The sequence below is a fragment of the Boleophthalmus pectinirostris genome, unplaced genomic scaffold (assembly GCF_026225935.1).
Source record: "Boleophthalmus pectinirostris isolate CB_2022bp ecotype Guang Dong unplaced genomic scaffold, ASM2622593v1 HiC_scaffold_19, whole genome shotgun sequence".
Lineage (NCBI taxonomy): Eukaryota > Metazoa > Chordata > Actinopteri > Gobiiformes > Gobiidae > Boleophthalmus > Boleophthalmus pectinirostris.
Window position 1 is genome coordinate 20,275,680 of NW_026571140.1, and position 23,527 is coordinate 20,299,206.

General features: G+C 37.7%; 4 protein-coding genes across 8 annotated transcripts; all 4 read right to left on the reverse strand.

Annotated features, from left to right (window-relative positions):
* Positions 1-624: 624 nt before the first annotated feature.
* On the reverse strand, positions 625-10,301 carry usp47 (ubiquitin specific peptidase 47). 4 transcript variants are annotated; one of them, XM_055154478.1, is made up of 29 exons: positions 10,048-10,301; positions 9,100-9,156; positions 8,462-8,659; positions 7,843-7,959; positions 7,620-7,773; positions 7,391-7,487; positions 7,170-7,315; positions 7,012-7,091; positions 6,717-6,866; positions 6,520-6,615; positions 6,294-6,446; positions 6,010-6,168; positions 5,797-5,928; positions 5,640-5,716; positions 5,510-5,565; positions 5,325-5,437; positions 5,143-5,244; positions 4,864-5,071; positions 4,652-4,767; positions 4,413-4,532; positions 3,535-4,327; positions 3,264-3,439; positions 3,104-3,184; positions 2,926-3,041; positions 2,582-2,700; positions 2,343-2,473; positions 2,222-2,269; positions 1,997-2,127; positions 625-1,677 (listed from the first exon to the last, which is right to left on the reverse strand). In XM_055154478.1, exons 1-29 carry the CDS (start codon positions 10,090-10,092, stop codon positions 1,503-1,505), a joined length of 4,146 nt encoding a protein of 1,381 aa, XP_055010453.1. In that variant the 5' UTR covers positions 10,093-10,301; the 3' UTR covers positions 625-1,502. The 4 variants fall into 4 exon arrangements, with proteins under 4 accessions (XP_055010453.1, XP_055010454.1, XP_020797366.1 ...); XM_055154479.1 differs by lacking the exon at positions 7,843-7,959; XM_020941707.2 differs by lacking the exon at positions 9,100-9,156 and having other exon boundaries at positions 8,462-8,656; positions 10,048-10,300.
* A 234-nt stretch (positions 10,302-10,535) lies between these two features.
* On the reverse strand, positions 10,536-11,845 carry clec3a (C-type lectin domain family 3, member A). Of its 2 annotated transcripts, none has more exons than XM_020941708.2 (3): positions 11,714-11,845; positions 11,538-11,624; positions 10,536-11,321 (listed from the first exon to the last, which is right to left on the reverse strand). In XM_020941708.2, the coding sequence occupies exons 1-3, from the start codon at positions 11,817-11,819 to the stop codon at positions 10,924-10,926; spliced, it is 591 nt and encodes a 196-aa protein (XP_020797367.1). In that variant the 5' UTR covers positions 11,820-11,845; the 3' UTR covers positions 10,536-10,923. The 2 variants fall into 2 exon arrangements, with proteins under 2 accessions (XP_020797367.1, XP_055010455.1); XM_055154480.1 differs by having other exon boundaries at positions 11,538-11,630.
* Positions 11,846-12,720: 875 nt separating this feature from the next.
* Positions 12,721-18,499, reverse strand: vat1l (vesicle amine transport 1-like). Its single transcript, XM_020941709.2, has 9 exons — positions 18,130-18,499; positions 17,574-17,703; positions 17,288-17,503; positions 16,952-17,094; positions 16,192-16,295; positions 15,798-15,853; positions 14,354-14,548; positions 13,702-13,785; positions 12,721-13,587 (listed from the first exon to the last, which is right to left on the reverse strand). Exons 1-9 carry the CDS (start codon positions 18,342-18,344, stop codon positions 13,489-13,491), a joined length of 1,242 nt encoding a protein of 413 aa, XP_020797368.1. The 5' UTR covers positions 18,345-18,499; the 3' UTR covers positions 12,721-13,488.
* A 417-nt stretch (positions 18,500-18,916) lies between these two features.
* On the reverse strand, positions 18,917-23,066 carry bola3 (bolA family member 3). Its single transcript, XM_020941673.2, has 4 exons — positions 22,900-23,066; positions 22,694-22,817; positions 22,369-22,457; positions 18,917-19,303 (listed from the first exon to the last, which is right to left on the reverse strand). The coding sequence occupies exons 1-4, from the start codon at positions 22,963-22,965 to the stop codon at positions 19,238-19,240; spliced, it is 345 nt and encodes a 114-aa protein (XP_020797332.1). The 5' UTR covers positions 22,966-23,066; the 3' UTR covers positions 18,917-19,237.
* Between the last annotated feature and the right edge of the window lie 461 nt (positions 23,067-23,527).

Here is a 23,527-nt window from a genome sequence, read left to right on the forward strand (position 1 = left end):
AATGTAAGCAAAAGGGGAATTCACTATAAAGGAATGCCTGAAAGCACTAAGTTTGAACTTGGACTCTCTCTTCAGCATATTCACTAACCAGGTCAACTAAAACAAGGGTAGTTATTATTCTTACTGAAGGTATGCACTTCAATTACATTGTTACATTGATCACTTACCTTCGATTTTACAATTTACAATTTGCAATGGGTTTCAACATAATGAATGCATAGATGAGTATTTATCTTAACTTATCCAAGTCTGATTTACAATGCGGTGACAATGCCATATAAAGCTGCTACTGTTATCCGTTGTGTGCTTTTTTTTGTTGTAGCTGACTGGAATATGATATGAAAGTTTCCAATTTCCTGCAGTCAGTGGCATTTTTCTAAAGCTTTGCTAGGCTTATCCTATGACCCGTGAGTATGGTTGTTTTGATTTTATGTACGGTATATAAATCTTTCCTTCTGTTTTTAAAAAAACTGTTTAGCACAGTTCAGTATGAAGTAATATACCGAGCTTATAACATTGGCACTTTGTTTTCACTGCAAGTAAGAAACTAGTTTATATTATTTTCAATCTGCAATTCCTGCTTTTCTTGAAACTTATATAAACCATTACAATTGACAGGAAAGCTTGTATGAAAAAAATCATTTTTAATTAATTTCTAAAATCATCATAAACTATTTCACACATGGTTTTAATTTCAAAGAAATAAACAACAAACATATTTATATATTGGCTTTTCTACAGTGAATAGCTGGTGGCAGCATCAGAAACCCAAAGGACTGCGACGCTGAGCTTGAGTCCTCAGAGCAGGTACACAGGCAGATGACATGTTGTGTGTTGTGTTGTGCAGCAGAAATACACAAAAGTGTGGAGAGAAAACCAGATCACATGGAATAGAAACAAAGATATTCAGCTTCTAAATTAAAAAGATACAGATATATGCAGAATGATTTCACTGGCACCTGGAGCAGTTCAGATTCAGAAAATGTCAAATGGTATTGTTGCTTTTGATTCAAATAAATTATTTTTAGAAGAAATTTTACTGTGCATATAGTTCAGTTATACTGATCTGGTCATTTGTCTTCAGAATAATTTAAGTACAAACAAAAAAAACTGCATGAAAAATCAGACAATACTAAATCAATGTCTCCCATAAATAAAAAGGAAAAGTAAAGAAGGTGAAATGAGTAATATGACACCCTTAAAGATGGATACCCTGTGGCTCAATATCACAGTCCCAACACCAGCATCCACCTCAAAAACCTGCATTTCAATTATTTCTCTGTACAGCATTGATGCTTTCTGTAATGATTCTTCCCTTTACACTTTACAGTAAAATACACTATAGTGTACAACAGAGTCAATCCTCTAGTCAGAAAAAGGGGAGAAAGAGAGACCAGCTTCACAACGGCATTTGATGTGTGCGACACTATTGTGGGTCCAATGCTCTCACCAAGTCCTGCTCCACTGTAGCAGCCCAAGAGTCCAGGAGTAGTGTTTGTGCTTCAGTCCTGCCCTGTGTCTTTGGCAGGGCCTCCATCCAAGTAGATCTTGAGGGCCTTCTCTTTGCGTGGAGAGTAACTGACGCGTTGCCCTGTCTTCAGCAAACGGCTGCTTTCCTTCTTCATCAACTCACTGCGCTCATCTTCAGACAGCTCCAGGAGTTCCTCTGTGCTGTCCCTGCAGAATACACAAATAAACTTTCAATAAAAGGTTTCATGACACGCATTTGAGTCGCCCCAGTAACTTAACAAGCTTAGAGTGGTGATCACAGAAAGCTCATCTTTAATCTTTTCCCTTTGATAAGCACAACCTAGATTGAAGGCTGGTTGTGTCAGTGTGTGTGGATAAGCAAATGTTTCTTTGAACAATTCTGAACAATAAATTCTGCAAATAATATTATGAACAGATATGCATGAGCAGATTCAAAGCAGTTCAGATAGTGCTTTCAAACCTTCTGAAATTTCTGAATTTCTGAAAATCAAACTTTGACTATTACCTGTAGAAAACCACAGCTCCGTCATCACAGATGTAGAGAGGCCACACGTTCAGAGTAGACACTTTGGGATTCCAGTCCAAATCCTGGTGGATTTCCAGCACAGAGATGTCACAAGGAAATGTCCCTCTTCCCTAGGAAATGGCACATAGACACATAAGTGTTGAACCCTCCAGCAAATAATTATAGACCAGGTACTTTGTCTTCAATGCAACAGAAAATTCAAACCTTTGCAAATTCCATATTTTCAAGAGGGATTTGACTGAGTTGGCTTAGCTGCAGAAAGTACACAGAATAATTTGAATACAAATACAGTACAATATAAGGGTATAATAATAAAATGTCTTGCCTTTTCTTTCAGTTCCTCTACACTACTACTTTCCAGAATCACTTCCTGGAAAGAACCAAGTCTCATTGTGGCAGGGCTCCATCTCCGAGTCAGAACAGCCAACTGCGACATAGACTTCATTTTCTCTGGTTCTAAAAAAAAAAAAACATGCATGTACTTAATACAGGGAAAAAATTGGGATAAAGTTGACAATTTTGTCTTCATAATTTTCATAAATTCCCAAACAATATAAATCCTACCACTGAGGACTTCCAGGAAAACCTCCCAGTTGGAAGAGATGCTAATGTCCTCCTCATATACATGGTAGTCCAGAAACACAGTGCCTGGGTTCTTCCATGTCTTTTTCCTGAGACGAACTCTGAGAAGATATGACATATTAAGCTTTTTTCCCCCTTATGCTTAGTATGAACCTATAGCATAGCTTATTTTATGCTTTGATCATCTTAAAACACCAAATTTATCCATGTTGTACCTTTTGCATAGCTAAAATCTCATAAAAGTTGTTGACTGTGATACCTGGTTTAAAATTATATTTATTATAAATTATAAATAAAACAAATCCTGATTATATGGAGTACATTACCTGTCAATACTGAGGTCGAGCTTGCACTGCTCTTTCAACTGAGGAAGAAGCTCTTGTTTGGACTGTCTGACAGTCATGCCCTTGGCAAACACCGTGTCCAACAGGAACTTGCAAGGCTGCGATCAACAACAGCGTTTTTAATTCAGTGCTTATAAATAGTCAATCTTGATTTTCTTACCTCTGGTTCATTCACAAGTAGTTGATACACTTTCACTCTGTATTCGCCTTTTTTCAGTGCTCTTCCAAGTCGTATAGTGATCTAGAGAGAAAATTTCAATGTAAGCACTAACACACAATAAACTAAAGTAGAGACAAAGCAAATGCTTGAGATCTCTGACCTTGTTGTCATCAGAGAATGAGGAAAGTGTTTCATTCAGTCGCACACTCTCAAACTCCTGGTTGTTGGCATAGACTCGGAAAACTTTGAATTGTGTGGAGGGGACTCCCACGTAAGGCTCCAGGTTGAGTTTAAAGGCTGCTAACGTTATCCTTTTGTCCACATGAACAACCAAACCTAAAATAAAATAATGACATTACAATACACATAATGGAAAAATGTAATTAGTAGATTAACGTAAACAATTAGTAGATTAATGTAATGTAATGTACATTTCTGTGAGTCCCATGTGGAGTCATCTTGCGAGCAAGGCTCTGCTTTGAAGTAAAGGTACTGGGCCTCTGCTTTGCTCTTTCCATTGTCATCATACTCGCTGTCTGTTCCAGAGTCTTCTTCGGCTGTGTCCCAGGTTTCCTTTTTGCCCTCATGAGCTTTAGAGCGCCGGCTACTTGTGATGCTGTGGGAGTCTAAGCCATTGGCCAGTTGGATGGTTCCACTGTCAGCGTTACACAGAGTGTCACTGCTGTGGCTGGAGCTCAAGATGTCGCTGTCAACAGAGCTGGTGCTGCGGTCATTAATGACTTCTGAATCCGAGCGCTCCTCAGAGGCAAACGGGGTCTCCGGGTCACACACGGTGCTGCCTGCCGTGACCCTGATCCGGTTCTCCAGCTCTCGGTTGTCCGCGGTAACACACAGGGATGAGTTTGAGTCGGCCTCTTGGATGGGAGATTCAATATGTTCAAAGTCACTGGTGTCAGAACTCTTTTGGCTATCACTGTTGCTGGATCCCTGTTGTTGCTGCAGAGACAAGTTCTTTAACTTTTCTGTGCTCTCCTCCAGGATAGCCTCCACAGACTTACTGTTACCCTTTGAGTCGTCAAAGGGCATATCAGAGTCACTTCCGGTCTTTTGGCAAAGAGTCCTATTAGCCAAAGTGCCAGGAGACTGTTGGGGCAGTAAAACTAAGAGCCGGATCGTATTTCCATGACGGTCCAAAAGTTTCCACAGGAGTGAGTCAGTAAATGCAACCTGATGATCTGCTGTCTCAGAGCTCTCCACAAAAACCTAAAAATAGACATTAAGTAATTATCATTACAGATAAAAGCTGTCAAATTATGATGACACAGGCATAATGAACAAAAACAATCACCTTGTTACTTCTGAAGAAGCCCTCAGCTTTCAGTGTCTTGTTGGGTACATAGAGTAATCGCAGGTCATTGTAGCAGCGCTCCAGGACCACGCGCATGGTTTCCGCACACAGCCCTGTAGCCTGAAAAGGTGCACACATTCTTCACATGTCTACCAAAATGAAGCCAGGTCTTATCACAGTTCTTACTTAAACTGACCTTCAGAAAGTCTAACACACTCAACAATGAAAGAGCAATGTACCTGTGCAATGAGCTGCTTAAATTCAGTGATGGTCTGGTTCAGATATGCTCGAACACTGACTGGAGAAGCTATGGTCTCATTTTTCAGATCCACAACATGAACTTTCACCATCACTTCTGTTGTATATCAAGGAATACAATAGGTTATTGAGTAAACAACCCCTGAATGTTGTACTGTTAGATAACAGTTCAAGTGTCCAACATGCGACTTGCCTCCAGGTTTGTAGGGCTGAAAGACTTGCTCTGGTCTTCGGGTTTCTAGAAGCAAGTCAAACATGTAAGAGGACTTGACCCCTCCAAGCAGCAGTCCCATGGGCGTCTCCTCTTCTCCTTCATAAGAGCGCTCCAGGTACTCGTGAAATTCATCATACTTCACTAGTCGACAGCAGTCCAAAGGAACCACCCCTTGGAGCTCCATCAGCTGAGTAACAGAACACATATTCATCAGAAATATGTTAGTTATTATAAAGGGAAAATATAAATAAAACAAACCTTGTAGGCCATTTCTGTTGCTTCACTGAGAGTTTTGTCTTTGTGCACTTCAAGCTTGCTCTCCATCATCATCTTCACTGGATGCATGCAGAAAAGCTTGATCTAGTTGTAAATAAAACATTAAAGCTTTCTCCCAAACTAAAAATGGATGCATCTTGCTGCTCAACTGATCAGGTTTATACCTTACAAGTGTTGCGCTCAATCTCTCTTTGTCTCTTCTCTTGCTCCTCTGACTCCTTCTCTTTTTGTACTAGGCGTGTTATGTGCTCTGGGAAGTCTTCCACAGCTAAATACTCTGAGTTACATTGGATAACATTAATAGAAGCCAATTAACAACATTAATAAAATATAAAATAGTTTGTCATACTTGCATTCCTTGTGGGATCTTTTAATCTGTAAATCAGCATGTATGCATTTGTTGAACTGTAGAAAGAAATGTTTCATTTATTAGTATGCTGAAACAAAAAAGGCAAAATGCAGCAAAAGATGCAGCTAACCTGGCAAAAGCACTTGAGTAGTAGCCTCTGCTTCCTGAGGAACCCCCGTACGTTTTTCTAATGTCATCTTGAGTGATCTGAAAAACAATATTTATAAAGTGGAAAGACAGCAACACCACATTTTGTATTTATTCAATACAAAACCGCCCTGCCTGACCTTACTGACATGCTGATCATTAAAGCTGTACCATTGGCCATCACTGAAGGACTTGATGCAAGCATAGTAGTGCCCCCCTGCAGCACTACCCGAATGAACCATGACAGAAAACAGCTCATAGGTCAGCAGGCTCTGTGCAAGAAAATAATCAGCTCTAACCTTACAGAATGAAAAACAATAGGACCTGTGTGCTGTGTTGCTTTTGTGAATTACCTTTGGTTTCAACACCCTTTCTGTGCTGCTGCTATTGTCCAGGCAGATGCCTTCATCCACACAGTCATCAGTGGAAAAATCATTGCTCATCTGGTCACTGTGGCAACTGCCTTCATTCTCTGCTCCACTGTCAGTACAGCTCTCTGTCTGTGGGGACTTCTGAAAGAGATAATCAAAATATACCATTATCAACATTTTGTGACATAGTAATTTTATCATTTGTATGCCACTCATTCTCAAAATTCCCATATTTCAAAATTGTTTTAGTTGAAATAAAAGGGTACCTCATCCTCTACATCAATGAATGGACTCATATCAAGTTCCTCTGGAAAAGTCATGCGGTCATTGAGTTTAATGCGATGCATAGTGGTGTAGTCAAAGTCAAAGCGTTTCAGCTGGAGTGTCAGCAGGTATGGAAAGTGCAGAAATCTCAGACCCTGAAGTGAGAGGAATAAATAATATAACAGTGCTATTTTTCAACAGTGTGTATGACATTTTCGCCTTTCTCACCTTCCGGGCATCACATTTTTTCTTGCAACGCTCACAAAAGTATTGATTGGGTCCATCCAGAGTTTCAGGCTGGATAAATGCCTGTAAAGCTTCCTCCTATCCAAAAACACACACAATTGTTTTATCAGCTTGAAAACGAGTGCTGTAACAAAATAATAATACTGTGACATTGACATTTTATGAGAATCAGAACGCACCACACTGCCATAGGCCTGGCTGGCTCCAAAGGGTCTGATCACAAGTGGGATGTCCAGGTAAGTATCATTCCTCCAGCTCTCATAACCACACTCCAAACAACGAACATAATCCTTTAGTTTCCCTTGGTACAGCTGGTTGATCAGGTCAGCCTGAGGGATGAAAGCATGAACATCAGTAGTTTCATATTAACAATGTAGCTTTGTCTGATATATGAAGAGAAAATACTTGAAACTTTCTAACAAATTTTATCACAATTATCTGCTTGGGGACAATCTGTCTCATGAAAACACTGACCTGCTCTGTCTGCTTCCACTTTTGCTCAAGAGCGTCAAACATAACCCTGCATAACTCTTGCACATCGTGTTGCTGCCAAGCTGAGGATATAAAGTGTTAAAGAAGGTTTGTCAGATATGCACCTGCTGAATAACCAAAATAGTCATACTGCTTCCCACCTTCGCTGCTGTCCCAGCCAAAGCTTCGGGTCACATCAGTGGTCTCAATTGCACGTTTCTTACTGGTTTGAAGCAGAACAAATAACCTCTGCAACTGATATGGAATGCTGGTGACTGGATCTTCTTCTGATTCTTCAAACTCCCAGCTAAATGCCAAAGTAAAAAGGCGTATTGAAGCCAAGTGTTTTGTCCTTATTACACTTTGACTGAAGTATTCTTACTTGTACAGAGCATTTCTGAACTCTGGAGTCATAAACAGTGTCTGGAGAAGGCTGTTCAAATAGCAGGTCATAGCCTGGTTGACTAATCCCACATAACCTACAGATAGAACAATAGATCATTTATAAATTCACTTTACATGACATTATGTTTCACAAAATGCATAACACATGGTATTTATGATGTCTGTAAACACAGTTCACACAGACAAAGACATGTGGAAAATCAAACCTGTTTCAGATTTGTTGAGGATAGAAGAGTAGGAATACGATGGGCTGCTATAGTCACCACTGCACCCCACAGTGCCATCTCTAGGTAAAGGCCCAATAAAGCGCTCCTGAGAACTGTCCTCCAATCCACTGCTTTCGGTTGCTCCAGTTTCCTCCTAAAAATATAATTAAAAAATAAGTATGTTGTCCATAACAAAATATCAACAACTGATACTTGGACCCACTGATGCAATGTGTGGCTGCTCTCCATCTTTGTCAGTAAGGTGAAGATAATTCCTCTTTCCTCCAGGTTCAAACCCAGAGTTTATGAGAGACATATCACTGGTGTGCTCCAGTGACGGCTAAAAAACCCCAAACGTGTTACATAAGTTAATCTTTATTAAAAAGGTACTTACATGAGTATCTTGCATTCAGACATAACAACCTCTAAAACTCACTCCCAAAAAGGTATTAAACACACATTAAAATCATTTTGAGACAGGATCCCACAAGTATGTTAGAAACTTAACATCAGATATAAACACACAAACAAAAACATAGGACTGTTGAGCAAGTAGACTGCAAGTGAGCAAACTGCTGCTGTGGAAACATACAGAAGCTTAATCCAATGACCTACTCAGTGAGATAACTACAGGCACAGCACCTGGCTTGGGTCAGCAGCAGGATTAGTCTGGGTTCATTTAAGAAAGGGATTGGGCTAAACAATTAAGGGCAATATTCTTATTTCTCCCAATGCAGAACTATAATGGAACACAGAAAATAACATTTTCCTTCTGGAGTGTTAACATTAGCATAATGATAAAATAGCTGGCATCTTATTATTCTATACAATTGTTTGCTCACCGTGTCTGGTATATTTCCCCACACAAGTTCAAAGGTGCCAGGGACATATCCCGCTTTATGGGCCACATCTTCATGAAGTTTGGACAAAGTGGTGGAGGCCGGAAGATTAAGAGTGAGCTTTTCATTTACGGTCTTTGCACTGGTGGTGTCCTGAATTATACACAGTACTCTCAACTCGTCTGCTGCATTCTGTATCTGCTACGCAAGGATGGCAAAACAAAATCAGCGAAACAAAATTAGGAAGTCAGGCACAGAATATACAAAAAAATCTTGAAATTTAAACAATTAATCTTTTTGTTTGTTTGTTTCTCTCAAACTTGTGGCAATAACTGTAAACATAAAGGATAGTTAGATAGTTAGACATACTCAAAAAAATCTGAATCAGTCAAGTTAAATTTATACACTGGGACAAGTAAATTGTAGGATGCAGCAAAGGTATTATCTTCCCTGTTGCCCATAAAACATTTGCAACAAACTCAAGCACAAACATCCAAAAAAAACAAGAATAACTACAGTTGAAGAAGCTTTGTTATTGCCCATGCTTCATTAAACAAGGTATGGCAATTGCGTCTCTACAAGATGACTCAGATAATATCAAACTTTGCTGGTGCTACATCTGAGACAAGCATCAGTGGTACCTGGCAGCGCCTCTTCATTTCATCAAAAATCACCTGCCTGCAACTCCAAAACATCCCCTAATAATAGTAGATATAGAATACTTTTATCATGCATGGAGGTTGAAATGGTATGAGCAAAATATGACACATCATACTTTTTTATTAAATGAGCACCATAACAAATTTGAGGGCAAAATTGATTGAATTACATACTTAAGTAAAACAACATTCATAATTTGGTGTGTCTCGATATGTGGAATCTACATTGCGCAACGAGTTAAAAATGAAACACAGGTCTGGTTATGACTTCCAGGTAAAGGCGATAAACGCATGCTAACAGTTACCCTGTTTGACCGACGATGCGCTAATGCTAAGGCTAACGCTAAATTAATTTAACAGTTCTCACAACTACACTCAAAACAATCTGAAAAGACATATAATACCAGCACGTGGTGTCAAAGAAAACGTGCAAGAAGTGTAACGTTGACAGCAAATGAAAATGACACGTCCTCATAATGCCACCATTATCGGTTTATAACTTTAAAACATAAAGATTAATTGCTGTATTCAATGCCAACCGTGGTTGCTAGTTAGCTTCATCCGACTGGCTAGATAAGTTGGTTTACTAGCTTAGCAATGATGTTGACAAACGTCATATTTGTTAAAGAAAATACAATCTATCATCTACGCCCAGCATAATTAAACGTTTGATTCAATTGACAACATTATACAAAACATCTTAACGCTAAATGATCACAACAATATTAAATCGTTTGATGTAATGAAACTAGCAGCTAACTTTCGCTAGCTCTTAGCCATGTCATGATAGCCTAACATTATTTGGCCTAGCTGTTAGCTTTTAATTGTGCATTAAGTGCATAAACTAACAAACACTTATCTAACCGTATGTGCATACAAACTGAGATGGAGCTGGTCTCCCGACCTGCACTGGCTCTGTAAACATCTCACCTCTTTTGGAACAAACTGGTTGTCCTCGCTAGGCACCATTTCCATTTGTGCGACAGTTTAGACAAGCATCTGTCCCTGTGCGGATGTCAGCGAATTAACTTTACAGCGAGTGGCGCAGACATGGCGAGTGGTTGTGGTCGGTTTAATAGCAAGGTAAAACAATGCGCTACTTTGAGGTATAGTCAAAGTGGTCGCAACAGAGTTACTAGAAGCACAAAGTGTCTTGTTATAAACGGTGAAAAATGGCCGGCGTTTACTCCGCGAGACTTTGGCGTCACATCCATCCTGACGAGCGTGCGTGATGCGTGCGTAACAATCAAAGGACCAACCATTATTAAAATAGCCAGGAAATATAAATAAACTCTCTAACACAACATGTCGCATTACCAAAGTACTTTATTAAGAAATTTATTTTTCTAGAGCTACAAAAATTCTTTGATTTCTGCAACAGACTGTTGATGACAAGTGACAGAAAATATTGCAACATGTACAATCTTAAAACAGGCAGTTGACGTAAAGGACGCACCCTTCTGCGGTGAACGTTTTACTCTTATAGCGGTTTTTATTTTACTTTATGCCAGTTTTAAATGTCATCCAACCCCCCAGTATTTATTTATTTATTTATTTTTGGAAATACAGGGTTATAGAAACCTTTCTCATATAACAGGAATGGTCTTGAATAATTGAGATCAAATGTCCAAATGTAATTAAATTAAATGGTTTATAGTCTATATTAAGCTATTGCTGATTTTGGATTTAAAAAAGGCCCATGCTATTCTGTCAACTAAACAAACACAACTGTTATAGGACCTATATGATGTAGCCTAAATAAATGACCCAATGTGGACACTACATGTAACAACTTTGCATGGTACTCTAGGGAATAATATATTCACAAATGTACTTTTTCAAACTGCGACACACTTCATCATACCACTTTCCTTGGGCAGCCACTGACAGGGCCACACAGCTCTCCCTCTTGTTTCCTGTGGGCTGTTTTTTGGTACGATCCCAATTAAAGTAGCTGATGGGTTGGCTGTTGACATCAATGTACTGGCCTTCTTTCACTATGTCTGCAACTCCAATCCAAAAATCCTTGGTTCCCGGAGCACTCCTCTTTGCATAGTCTCTTAGCTCATTGTTTTCCATCATGTCCCTTGGTGTTGCAAGAGTTCCTCCTTGTGCAATACAGTCCTCATTTGCTTCATGGTAATGTTTGGGCACCTCAACAGTGAGATAGCATTTTCTGTGAGCTTTGATTCCACGAAGACAAACTGAAAATAATATGAATCTCTTTTATTTCTGTAATTGAACAATGTATACTACATACTGTATTTCCAGCTTCCTAAATGCATGCTGAGAGTTTAACTTACTATCGTATCCAACCAAGGACTTATTCTTTACAAGTATTTCTGCCCTCTACTGGTACTGATGAATCACAGTGCAAAACTTAAAGACGGTCATAATTTAACCTAAATCTTTTAAAATACCTGTCTGTAATGCTTGCATCTCTTTCAGTGAATTCACCTCCAGCCACAATTTCTCAAGCTGAGTCTTGACATCGTCTTCATCTGCAACTGCACCTCATGGAAAGCACATAAAAGCACAAAACAGATAATTGATGATTTAACAAATACTGCCTACAAAAAGTAAGAAGTATAATTACCAGCTTGGCGAGCGGACACTTTTCTGGTCCGAGTTGGATGCCCAAAGTTCATATGCAGCAAAGAGAAGTAAAGGACAAGAAAGACTGAGAGGGTGAGACGTGCCATGTCCAGAGGTATAGACACACAGTAGCACACCTTGTACTGCACTGAAGGGAGTTATATACTAGCACTGTGTATGCCTTTCATAACGCTTCCTTTACTCTGCTGCTCTGGCTCAAACCCTTGTTTATTTATTAATTTATTTTTTTTAATCAGGAAAAAGTACGAGAGGCAAATAATAATTTCCCCTCATTTGTATAAAATTTAAACAAATACAGAGAACATAACGAAGGCCTACATAATGATTGAAATCTTTCTTTGTGTGAGGCAATAATAATAATAATAGAAGCTGTAATTGCAAAGCCAGAATAGCAAAACATATGTGGGTTTCAGCTTGCTGTTATATGTAATAATTGGAAGACTTTACTCATTCAAGATATATTTTGTTTTAAATGGTTCATTGCTTTGGCAACAATCCCAGTTTTTTATTATTCTGAAAACCTGTGGATATCTTTTTTAAATTTTCCAAATGTGAAATATATCCTATTTTTACACAGAAATCCCTGTGCTACAAAAATATTAATGCCACGAAGTCCACTTTTAGCAGCTCTAGTTATTTTTGGAGTGGACTGCTGTATATTGAAGGAAGGAGGGGTATTTGAGCTGTAGGATAAAAGAGCACTCAGAACGAGCATGATTTTCTAAAATATCCCATGGAGGAAAAAACAAATAGCAGAAAGTGACTCATTTGTTTTTTCTTCTAATTGTAATAATGGCATTCTAACTACATATTATTGCCCCTTTGTTCAGTTCCTTATGATTCTAAATGTTGATTACTACACACAATCCTCAGATAGGCTTTACTACATGTGAGCTTGTGCATACACATTGAACCTTATTGCTGTAAAATTGCAGTGACATTTATTGAAGTAAACAAATGCACAAAACACAGTACAATAAAGAACAATATAACACTAGAGCTTTTTTTTTCTTTTCGTAAGGCAACATGAGAAATCTCACTCACACACAAATATTGATTCCATGTAAGGAAGAAGGTTGTGTTTTAATCAATATATATCAATCAATTTTATGTCCCAGATATTTTAACTTAATTTTTCTTATTTCTGGTCAAAATACAAAAAATGTAAATTGCTGGACTTTCTCAAATATACAATCCCAGGTAGGTCATTCATTAATTTTAACTGAATGTTCAAAATGTATCTCATCACAGTAAAAACAGAATGCATATTCATCTTTCTCATATTAGTATACTACTTTTTGACATAATTCAAGTATTCACATGTGTTGCAGCTTAAAGGCACTGAGAATTCCTTTTAGATATGTTTGGCTAGACTTGCTATGCCACTTCACGCCATCTCTGTTCCCATCCTGTCCTTTAGATGAGCTATAATATGATTTTGTTATTTAAAACACTGATGCACATGTAAACAGCACAGACATTTGGCCTACTGAATGAATATCGATTGCATAATGCACACAGATGCCTGCAATCAATCTCTACTATCTCTAATTTGCAACTAAAACAGGCAATTAATTGGCACTTCACGAGTTGCTATACTGAACAAGTGCAATTTCCTCAAGTAACTAAAACCACATTAACATCAACAAAAGGACAAGATACAGATAAATGTACATAGTACACTCATGCATGCACACACTAGCAAACACTGCTTGAAGACCTCAGTATCTTGATGCCTTTTCTTTATTTCGCTTTCTAATGGATAAAAGGCATCCGCTCCTTAATGTCGTTGTCTCCTTCTGTCTCCTCTTCTTCCTCTCCTGCTTCACTCGTCTCTGTACTGTCACTGGCCATCTTGTAACAACATTACAAACAAAAGTCATCAGAAGACAATAATGTAACTTAATAACTACAAATAATGTAACTACATGCAGTAACTATATATAAAATACATGCAAAAATACATACCAAAGGTGTAGGAGGCTTATCGACATCCAGAATAAGCTTTCCTATATTTCCCCTATCATGGATTCTCTGCATAGCCTCTTTCACCTGTGACAATAAAGCAGATTCCTCTACTATTGTACTTATAACCATATGTCCATGAAGTTGTTTAATGATGTATGATGTAACGGGACAATTAATTTCAGAACATTAGACATGCGATAGATAACTTTTCATGAATAATTTTAGTATTTAGTGAAGTATGCCATTTTTTTCACATAAAGAGTTTCATTCAGACCTATAGTAAAATGAGGGAGCACTGCCTTTGACACTACATAATAGCATCTTTCTCCTTGGTAACAGTTTTGTTCATGGTGAATGCTTCTTCTGAATGGCCAGAGCAGCGTGCCAATATTTGGCATATTATGTCTGTAGTTTCCCATGCAAACTGTATTCAGCCACTGAATATTTTGACCAAGTGGGTACATTGATCCTAACCATAATATTTTAAGCCCAGATAAACCTCAGAATGCAATTGATATTTAACCAGTGATGACTGGCCCAAGGAATACATTTTGCTTGTGAACAGATCACAAGGTGGTTGGATTAGAAAGATAAATGGCAAATCTATTTTACATGTTGCATAACATGGTCACAAAGTGAGATCTTGTCTTACCTCTTCTACAGCCCAAAGGGAGTCCACCACTGGCTTTATCTTCTGCTCATTATAAAGACCCAACAGTTTTTCCATCACTGACTTCACCAAATCACATTTCTTTTGTTTGAAGAGTAGATTAAGCAGTGAGAATCCTGCTATGACTTTGTTCTCTTCATAAAGTTTAATAGGGTTCACTTTTTCCACTTGCCACCACTAGAACAAAGTAAAACAAATGTATAGTATATGAAGTCAATCTTCTTACTTCAACACACTTGTTCAGCAGTAGAAGTAAAAAACTAAACCATTGCATAAATAAAGTGGTTTCAGTTTAAGTTTTTATTTTAAATGCCTTAATTTTTTCTTATGGTGTAGCCAGATGTTACGTTTACTCATCTGATACTTCTGATCCCGTCAAATCTCAGAAGCTAAGCAGGGTCGGGCCTGGTTAGTACTTGGATGGGAGACCGCTGGGAAAATCAGGTGCCACAGTTGGGTGGCAATCACAAAAACATTGTGTCCTTAGGCAAGGCACTTCACCCACATTACCTAATATGACCGCGGTGTGTGCCTTGCTTCCGTCAGTCTGCCCCAGGGCAGCTGTGGCTACAGTAGTAGCTTACTACCACCGGGTATGGAGTGAATGAATAAAGTGTCGTTGAGTGCCCAGAAAAGGCCTATTGAAAACTGATGCATTATTATTATTATTATTATTATTATTGTTGTTATTATTGTTGTTGTTAAATATTGTATACAATGACAACTCTACAATAGAAAATGAAGGACATAACTTAAGTATGTTTTGAAAAAATTAACAAAATAAATCCAATACACACTTTACTACAGGTAACTTCATTGTGAAATTGATTGGTCCTGATTCATAAATGTACAGCGGACAACCTCTTGATGAAGTCTTTGATTTCTATAGGATCAAGCCTAAACAACCAAGAGCTGCTTCTCCAACTAATGTGGGCCCACAATGATAAGTCCAGTGCCATTATTGACAACATTTGCTTTGACTTTCAGATTTAAGTTTAAGTGAGCGTCCCAAACAAGTTTGGGCATTTTGTTTTTAATTTGCTGTGTTTTATACCGAGAATTAATCACTTTTTATGGTGCATTCTTTTCTCAGTATTAAATTGTAACATTTATTTTTAAATTATTTTAAAAGTTTATAAATACATTTATAATATTTTAATGTAGAATAGTGCATGTAGAATTGTAATATTTCAGTTTCTGGCTACACTATAGTAATAATAATAATTAAGTTAAAGAGGGTGTGAGTTTATAGAAGCACAAGTTTTTTGTCACAAACCCAAATTTGATCAGGTGTAATGATTCTGTACTTAGTCCCAGGTACCCATGGGGAATAAATTCAAGCACAAACTTTGTTTTTAGCATTTAGATTTTTTTCAACATGTATTGCTAGTGTATTGCACAATGACCCACTGTATGTCTAACTCACCGATTTTGCAAAGCTGAAGAAACTCTTTGTCTCCCCAGTTACCATGTTTGATGCGCCTGAAAAAGCAAATATAATAGGATTGGTGTTGTGCTATTAGGTGGGCAAATGTAACCGACCATTAATAGCCAGTGTGCTGGCAGAGGAACAGCGGCTCTTGACCTTTAATCTGCATAGCATTTATTCATACACCTTCAGCTACAAATTTATTCATAAGGGGATCCAAAGTAATTAGTGTAAAATTGGAAAATTATGGCAGTCATGACAATAACACATCCTGGCTATGACCTTCCTGCTTCCTACTAATTTCCTTAATTCATAACTAATTACACCATTTGAAAATTGCACTCACACATGAGGTATACCAAAAAGATTACAAGAAAAGATTTTTTCTTACCATAAAGGATATATGTACCCAATGGCTTCAATAAACTTAGACTTTTTCCTGTGTTTTCTCCAGACAGGCAGTCCAACACAATGTCCACTCCCTCAGGAGAAATCCTAAAACACATGCATCAAAGTAAAGGCAAAGCAACTGGAAAAAATGTGAAATGTTAATTTTATAAAACATCGACTATTACAAGGTTCGTTGTGTAAAAGGTATTTGAAACATGATTGCATTTATTATTAAATCTTTGCTTTTTGGACACCTGCCTCCTCCAGTCGTGTGGCAGTCTTGTGATTTGAATGGGCATGCTTTTTCTAAAAGGACAGTCTGCACTGAGGTTGATCCTACGAAGAATATACACTTCAATGAGCCTCATGACTGATAGTGTATACGATGCACAGCACAATGATTGGGCTTATATATTACATACAAAACATAAATAGATATAAAAATAGTAAATGATAAGCCTATACAAATATTGTAGGTTTTGTTATGAATGATTATGTAGGAGATTAAAGCAGCACCCTAACTGGCTCGGCTGGTCCACAAAGTCAGTCCAGACCTCTGTCCAACATAAAGCTGGTGCTCCCTGAGATGAGCTGTGAGTTGCCATGGGGACTGTGACCACACAGGTCCAAATAAGGCAAAGGTAACATCTGCATCCTGCTATCCCAATGCTCAAAGAGGGCCACGTCGACAAGGCACACGTCATGGATAACAATTACAAATGTTCAGATGAGATCTACAAATTATCATATACAATGCTTACACTTTAACCTCGTGTACATAATCGATGTTTCTGTCAAAAAGGTGAGTCACAGAGTTTTTGATGGATGGATGTTTGAAACACGATGCAATCCCGAATACTGTCACGTTAGGCACAGTGGAGCACAGCTGAGCCACAGCTTGACCCTGGGAAAACGCAACATTGATGACACATTATCAGCATATTACTGCACTGAATCAAAAATGTGTGAGTAAATACATTATCACAAAAACATGTACTGTGTTTTGATAACCTTATATGTTACAATAAATATGTTGGGACATAAAAACGAAGCAAAAATATGTTTCACGTAGTGAAAATTATAATAGGTATACTTACTACACTCCCTCCAGCTGAGTGTACCAGCACTGACATCCCCTCTCGCAAATTTGCAACTTCAAAAAGCATCATGTATGCAGCAACATAGTTGAGAGAGAATGCTGCAGCTTCAGCAAAACTCATTTCATCTGGCATTTTATAAACAAAATCCACTGATGTGCATACCACCTCTGCCCAGGCATTGTAGTTTACAAATGCCATTACTCTGTCACCAATCTGGAAGATATAAAGTGATACAAAGTAACCTCAATTATATCATAGCATAATATTTGATCATGTCACTTACCTCAAATCCTTCTGTGTTTTCACCAATGGACTCTACTATTCCACAGCACTCAAAACCAGGTACCACAGGTAGCTTTGGCGGACTGTCAATTATTCCTTGACGCACCATTAGATCCAAGAAATTTAAACCACTTTAAAAAAAAAAAAAAAATATATATATATATATATATATATATATATATATTAAAATTTACATTTATCTTTTTCAGTTTAAACTGTAAGCACTGTTTGGTTTATAGTAGCCTTTGAAAGAATGGCTCAGTAGCCTAAAGCTTTACAAATAAACAGTGATCCTCTCCAGAACATTTGTCTAATATTTTCTCTGGTAATCCTCTCTTTGTATTGCTATCTTAGGTCGTCTCGTCATCCAGATAAAAGTCTCTGAATGCCAAGTAAACATTGTAGTTACGTGATGTAAGCTACTAATCACTAGCAAAGACCTGTGGCTTCAAGGGTGCAATATGTTGATTCCGCGGGATAATAAAGCGCTCATCACAAACATACAAGATGAAGACGTCCATCTACCACACAAAACAAATACATGTCATTATATTCACCAAGCTTTGACGCGTATCTTCACTTCTCCATCTGCAGGCTCTGGCATCGCTTTCTTGGTTACCCGGAGTTTGTTGAGACCACCAAAGCCTGACAACATCACCACTCGCATCTCTTTGCCATCACAGGACGACTCCACGTGTTCATTTTCTTTACTTAACTGTTTCTCTATCATATGCTGGGTTTCCTCAGTCATCTCACATCCTTCTTTAGCCATGTTGGAGACTAGTAAACCCGTGTCTCTGCGCCTCCTCAAATGCAGCAAGTCCACTGAGAGACCACTGACCAATGTGATTTACGCACGACAAAGCGCACCTGTTCCTTTGAATGGAATATTACATAAACATACCGATTTCAAAATTATCATTACGATTTAAATTTATTTACAGTTTACAATTTTATGTGAATTAAAATGTATCAACAAAAACTGCACCACCTGCTGGTAAGTGCGGACAAAACTTTGTCACATTCTGACCAAATAATAAATACAATCTTCTCATTTCAAAGTTTCAGAGAAGCAAAAGATCAAGTGTATTTTATTATTAACTATTATTAATTATAGTTTGCGCAAAATATGTCGGCATTTTATTTAAAGTTTCAAGTTATATGGTGGCTAAGCATACTGCCACCTTCTGGACAAAGCATGTATAAGCAATGAAAAAACCTGTAGACATAGCAGTAACTCCTGCCTACAAAATTATTTTCAAGGTTGTCAAAAATTTAACATTTATCATACGTTAAAATGCACAGTGACCAAATTTTCAAAATCCATATAAAGGAGAAGAGGTGTTCAGGGTAAAGCTGTATTTAAAAGGTGACACATTACTATAATGTTATCTTATTCAGAGTTGTTATGTAGGTAGTTATGAAGACATGACTGCTAGCTATACAACATCACAGCCTAAACAGACAAAAAAAGCAGCTTTAAATTTTGTGCGTTTCATAGCTTCACTGGCTCATAATTTTAGGGTAAAATCCTCAGAGGTGAATGCAAAAGTATTTTTGGCAATGATGATTATTATTGTACATACACAAAGACAAGTTCATAAACATATTTACTCTTGTACATTCTGTAAATAAAGTTAGTCTACCATTAACATAGGTATTTCTTTAATTCTTTGGCACTTCAGTGAATATTCTAAGACCGTGCATTCCTTGTATTTCATCTTTGAGTGCCTACAAAGAAAGAAAAGTAAAAAGTATATAAAATATCACATAATTATGCAGAAAAAAAATGTATAAAAGTGACAACAGTACAGTCCCTGACAAAAGTCTTGTCGCTTATCCATTTTGTTGAAACAAAAGCTTATAACCTGACTTTAAATTAATCGATTGGTTTTAGAAATGTCTCATATGAAAGCTAAAACCCTCCCAAATTATGCTCAATATACTAAAATAAATTTGCTTCACTGAAGAAAGATTGATCATTTAATGAACACAGAAAGGTGAGATTTTGGCAAGACAAAAGTTTTGTCGCCTACAGAAAATTGAACAAATAATTTACTTCAAATACAAAAATATGTTGCATAACGTCAGTGAATTGAGTAGTGATGCTGTGAGATCCAGATTTAATATCTTGTATGACTTCCATGAGCTTGAAGGACTGCATCCATGCGGTTCGACAATGATTCATACAATTTGTTGATGAAGTCATCAGGAATAGCAAAGAAAGCAGTCTTACATGCCTCCCAGAGTTCATCAAGATTCTTTGGTTTTGCCTTCCATGCTTCCTCTTTCATTCTACCCCAGACATGCTCAATGATGTTCATGTCTGGTGACTGGGCTGGCCAGTCCTGGAGCACCTTGATCTTCTTCGCCTTGAGAAACTTTGATGTAGAGATAGAAGTATGCGATGGAGCACCATCCTGCTGCAAAATTTGACCACTTTTATGGTTGGGAATGTAAGAGGTAGCTAATACTTCTTGATATTTTAGGCTATTGATATTGCCTTCCACCCTGCAAATGTCTCGCACACCCCCATACTGGATGGAACCCCAGACCATGATTTTTCCGCCACCAAACTTAACTGTTTTCTGGGTGAATCTTGGATACATGCGGGCTCCAGTAGGTCTCCTGCAATATTTGCGGCTTCTGTGATGTAATTCAACTGAGGATTCATCTGAGAAATCCACCTTCTGCCACTTTTCCAGTGTCCATCCTGTTAGCAGGCTGTGGGCCTTGGCAAATGCCACACGTTTTTTTAATTGCCTTTTGTTTAGTGCTGGTTTCTGTGCACTGATTCGACCATGGAGGCCATTTCGAGACAGAATTCTACACACTGTTGTGGTTGACACAGGGACTTGAGGTGACCAGGCCTGGTGGAGCTCTGCTGCAGTGGAAAAGGGGCTGTCCTTGGATTTTCGAATCAACAAACGGTCCTCCCGAGCAGTTGTCTTGCTGGGTCTGCCGGACCTGGGCTTGTCAAAAACATCTCCAGTCATTTCAGATCTTTTTCTTATTCTTTGTACTTGACGCTGAGACACATTGAAGGTGTCAGCCACCTCAGCAGTGGATCTGGTCTTCAGCCTCTTGATAATTAACGCTTTGGTCTCAGGGTGGATCTTAGGCATGTTGTCAGAGGTCAAGTTGCAGTTGATGTGAAGGTCTGGTGTGCTGGGGTTCTTTTTATACACACCCACTAATTGATTGATCAGTAACTGATCACAGGTGAGGCTGTAATCTAGGATTGGGTGCATCATATGACAAGGCGACAAGACTTTTGTCTTGCCAAAATCTGACCTTTCTGTGTTCATTAAATGATCAATCTTTCTTCAGTGAAGCAAATTTATTTTAGTATATTGAGCATAATTTGGGAGGGTTTTAGCTTTCATATGAGACATTTCTAAAACCAATCGATTAATTTAAAGTCAGGTTATAAGCTTTTGTTTCAACAAAATGGATAAGCGACAAGACTTTTGTCAGGGACTGTATAACAATTGCAATAACTGGTCTTCAGAACAATAATAATAAATCAGATATTGGTATCAGGATATATTGGAGCACAAAGGCACTATATAACATTTCTGGTGAAGTGGCACTACCACCTGTTTGTCTCCATTTATGTGTTATTGCTTTGCCTGGAATGTTCCCTGGAATGATACAGAGGAAAGCAGGTAATGCCACCAGTTACAGGTTACATTTGCTGTTAAGATATAAGAGCAGGTATTTTACTTCTCTGGGATATTAATTGCCAACACATAACACATTTAGTTCACCCAGGCCTTCGAGTATGGCCCACATTCTTGGATGACATCTAAAACCTCTCCAGGCATGTTTTTGATAAGGGAACATTATAACAAAAGCTCAAAAAGGAATTTTGCATAATACCCCTTCTTTAAGGATTGCATACTGTGAAACATTTCAGGTAAAGCATAACATCTCAGCAGTTGGCAGACCCCACACCAGGAAAGTTACAGACTATGAACTGGCTGTAGCTATATAATGCTGTTCCATATCTACCTAATGTATAAAAGTAATGGATTTCTGTTACTCTGCTATACTTACTTTTCATGGAAAAACACAAAACAGTGACTGATATACAGTAGCTTGTGCCGTTGGTGTTGTCTTTTTAAAATATGCCAATTACTAAACTACCCTTTTTTAAAAAGATGCAAATTACTAAAAATACCCTTTTGCAAATTACTAAGTGTACCCTTAAAAAAAAAAAAAGATGCCAATTACTAAATGTACCTTTGATGCAAAAGTATTCTGACTCTGTTGTGTGACCCATTAATTTTAACGGATTGTGACAAAGCTTTTTTGTTTAATTTTTAATTGTGCTTGTGCGTCTTTTTAATTGTGCTTATGTGTCTCTATGGACATAATTATTAATACATGTGACTTAAGTCTTTAGATCAGGGGTGTCAAACTCAAATTCACAGAGGGCCAAAATAAAAAAACTGCGACTAAATCGTGGGCCAAACTAAATATTTATTGCAAAATTTCATCTTCATCTGCATGTTTTCTCTTCTTTCAAGATTACAATGTTAAACCTTTTCTAATTAAAATAAATGCTTAATAATAGTTTTGCTTATACATTGAATCCAGAACAAGTATAATATAAAATAACAACAAAATTTTAAATAACTAATGTCGCTATAGACTATCTGTAGCCGGCAGACCAGCTCTAATACATAATGTGATATGATCTCGTGGGCCAAATATAATTATATTGCGGGCCAAATTTGGCCCCCGGGCCTGTGTTTGACATGCCTGCTTTAGATTGTTAGTGAAAATATTACCTGGTTAACCAGTTGGTGTTGTTGAACTGTTCTTTTTCCTTTGAACTCACTGGACTCAATATAAATCTCATACATTGCCCCACATCCACCTAAAAATAAGAAAATATTTCACATCACATATTAAAATAGCATGCATTTACAAAAATTGCTTTATTAAAATAATTACAAATAATAATATTAAACGAAATGTGAAAAAAAGAAAAAAGAATTTTACGTTAGAAATGTATCTACTGAACCATAAGTGATAAAACAAGATTGAAAGGTTATTAGGCGGGAGAAGAGTTAGATCGTACCTATGACCTCTTACATGTAGTTGATATTTTACCTGATATATCCACAACTTTGAGCGAAGAGGCTAAAGGAAACTTCTCTTTTAATATTTTAACGAGACGATCTTCTCCCTCCGTTTGTGTGGACAGACATCTGTGTGTGTGATCAGAAAATACAACCTGGGAAAAAGAGAACGACAAAACAGGTCAGTGGCAGCTGTCATTAGTGCTAGGTTAGTTAACGTTTGCAAAGTTCGTTTACTTTTCTACACAAAATACGCTGTGCCGAAATCATTGTGTTCCCGAAGGTCCGTTTACACGCAAGCATCGTTACGACAATTCAGTTTCAACAAGTCAAGTAAAAAATGCCCTCTTGATTGTTTTTAGCAAGTGTTAGCATGTCATATCCTCAAGGTAGCTTGGGGCTCGCTGTTATGACGTCAAACATCCGGGTATGGCAATAATACACAAATGTTATTTTTTTTATTCTTTTAGGAGCTTTTTTGAATTCATTCATTCATTTATTTATGTATGTATGTATCTACGTATTCATTCATTTATGCATCTATTTACTTAGGTATGTATTGATTTATTTAAATATTTATTTATTCATTCATTCAGTCATTCTAAAGTGCATAGACCATCACTAACCCAAATCAAACTGCTTGAATGCGTACTTTCTATTATTTTATTTGATTACATATTTCGATTATAACCATTAAAAGAATGATACTGCTGCAAAATAATGTCGTGTGGGAGAAGGTGGCATTTGTATGAAATTAAGCTTGAAAGAGGGGCTTATCTCTTTGTGCAGGTTGTGAGGATTTACTGTAGTCGGGCAATTGCTGTTTACAATGGGGTTTGTTCCTCTTTTCACTGCACATCTTAGC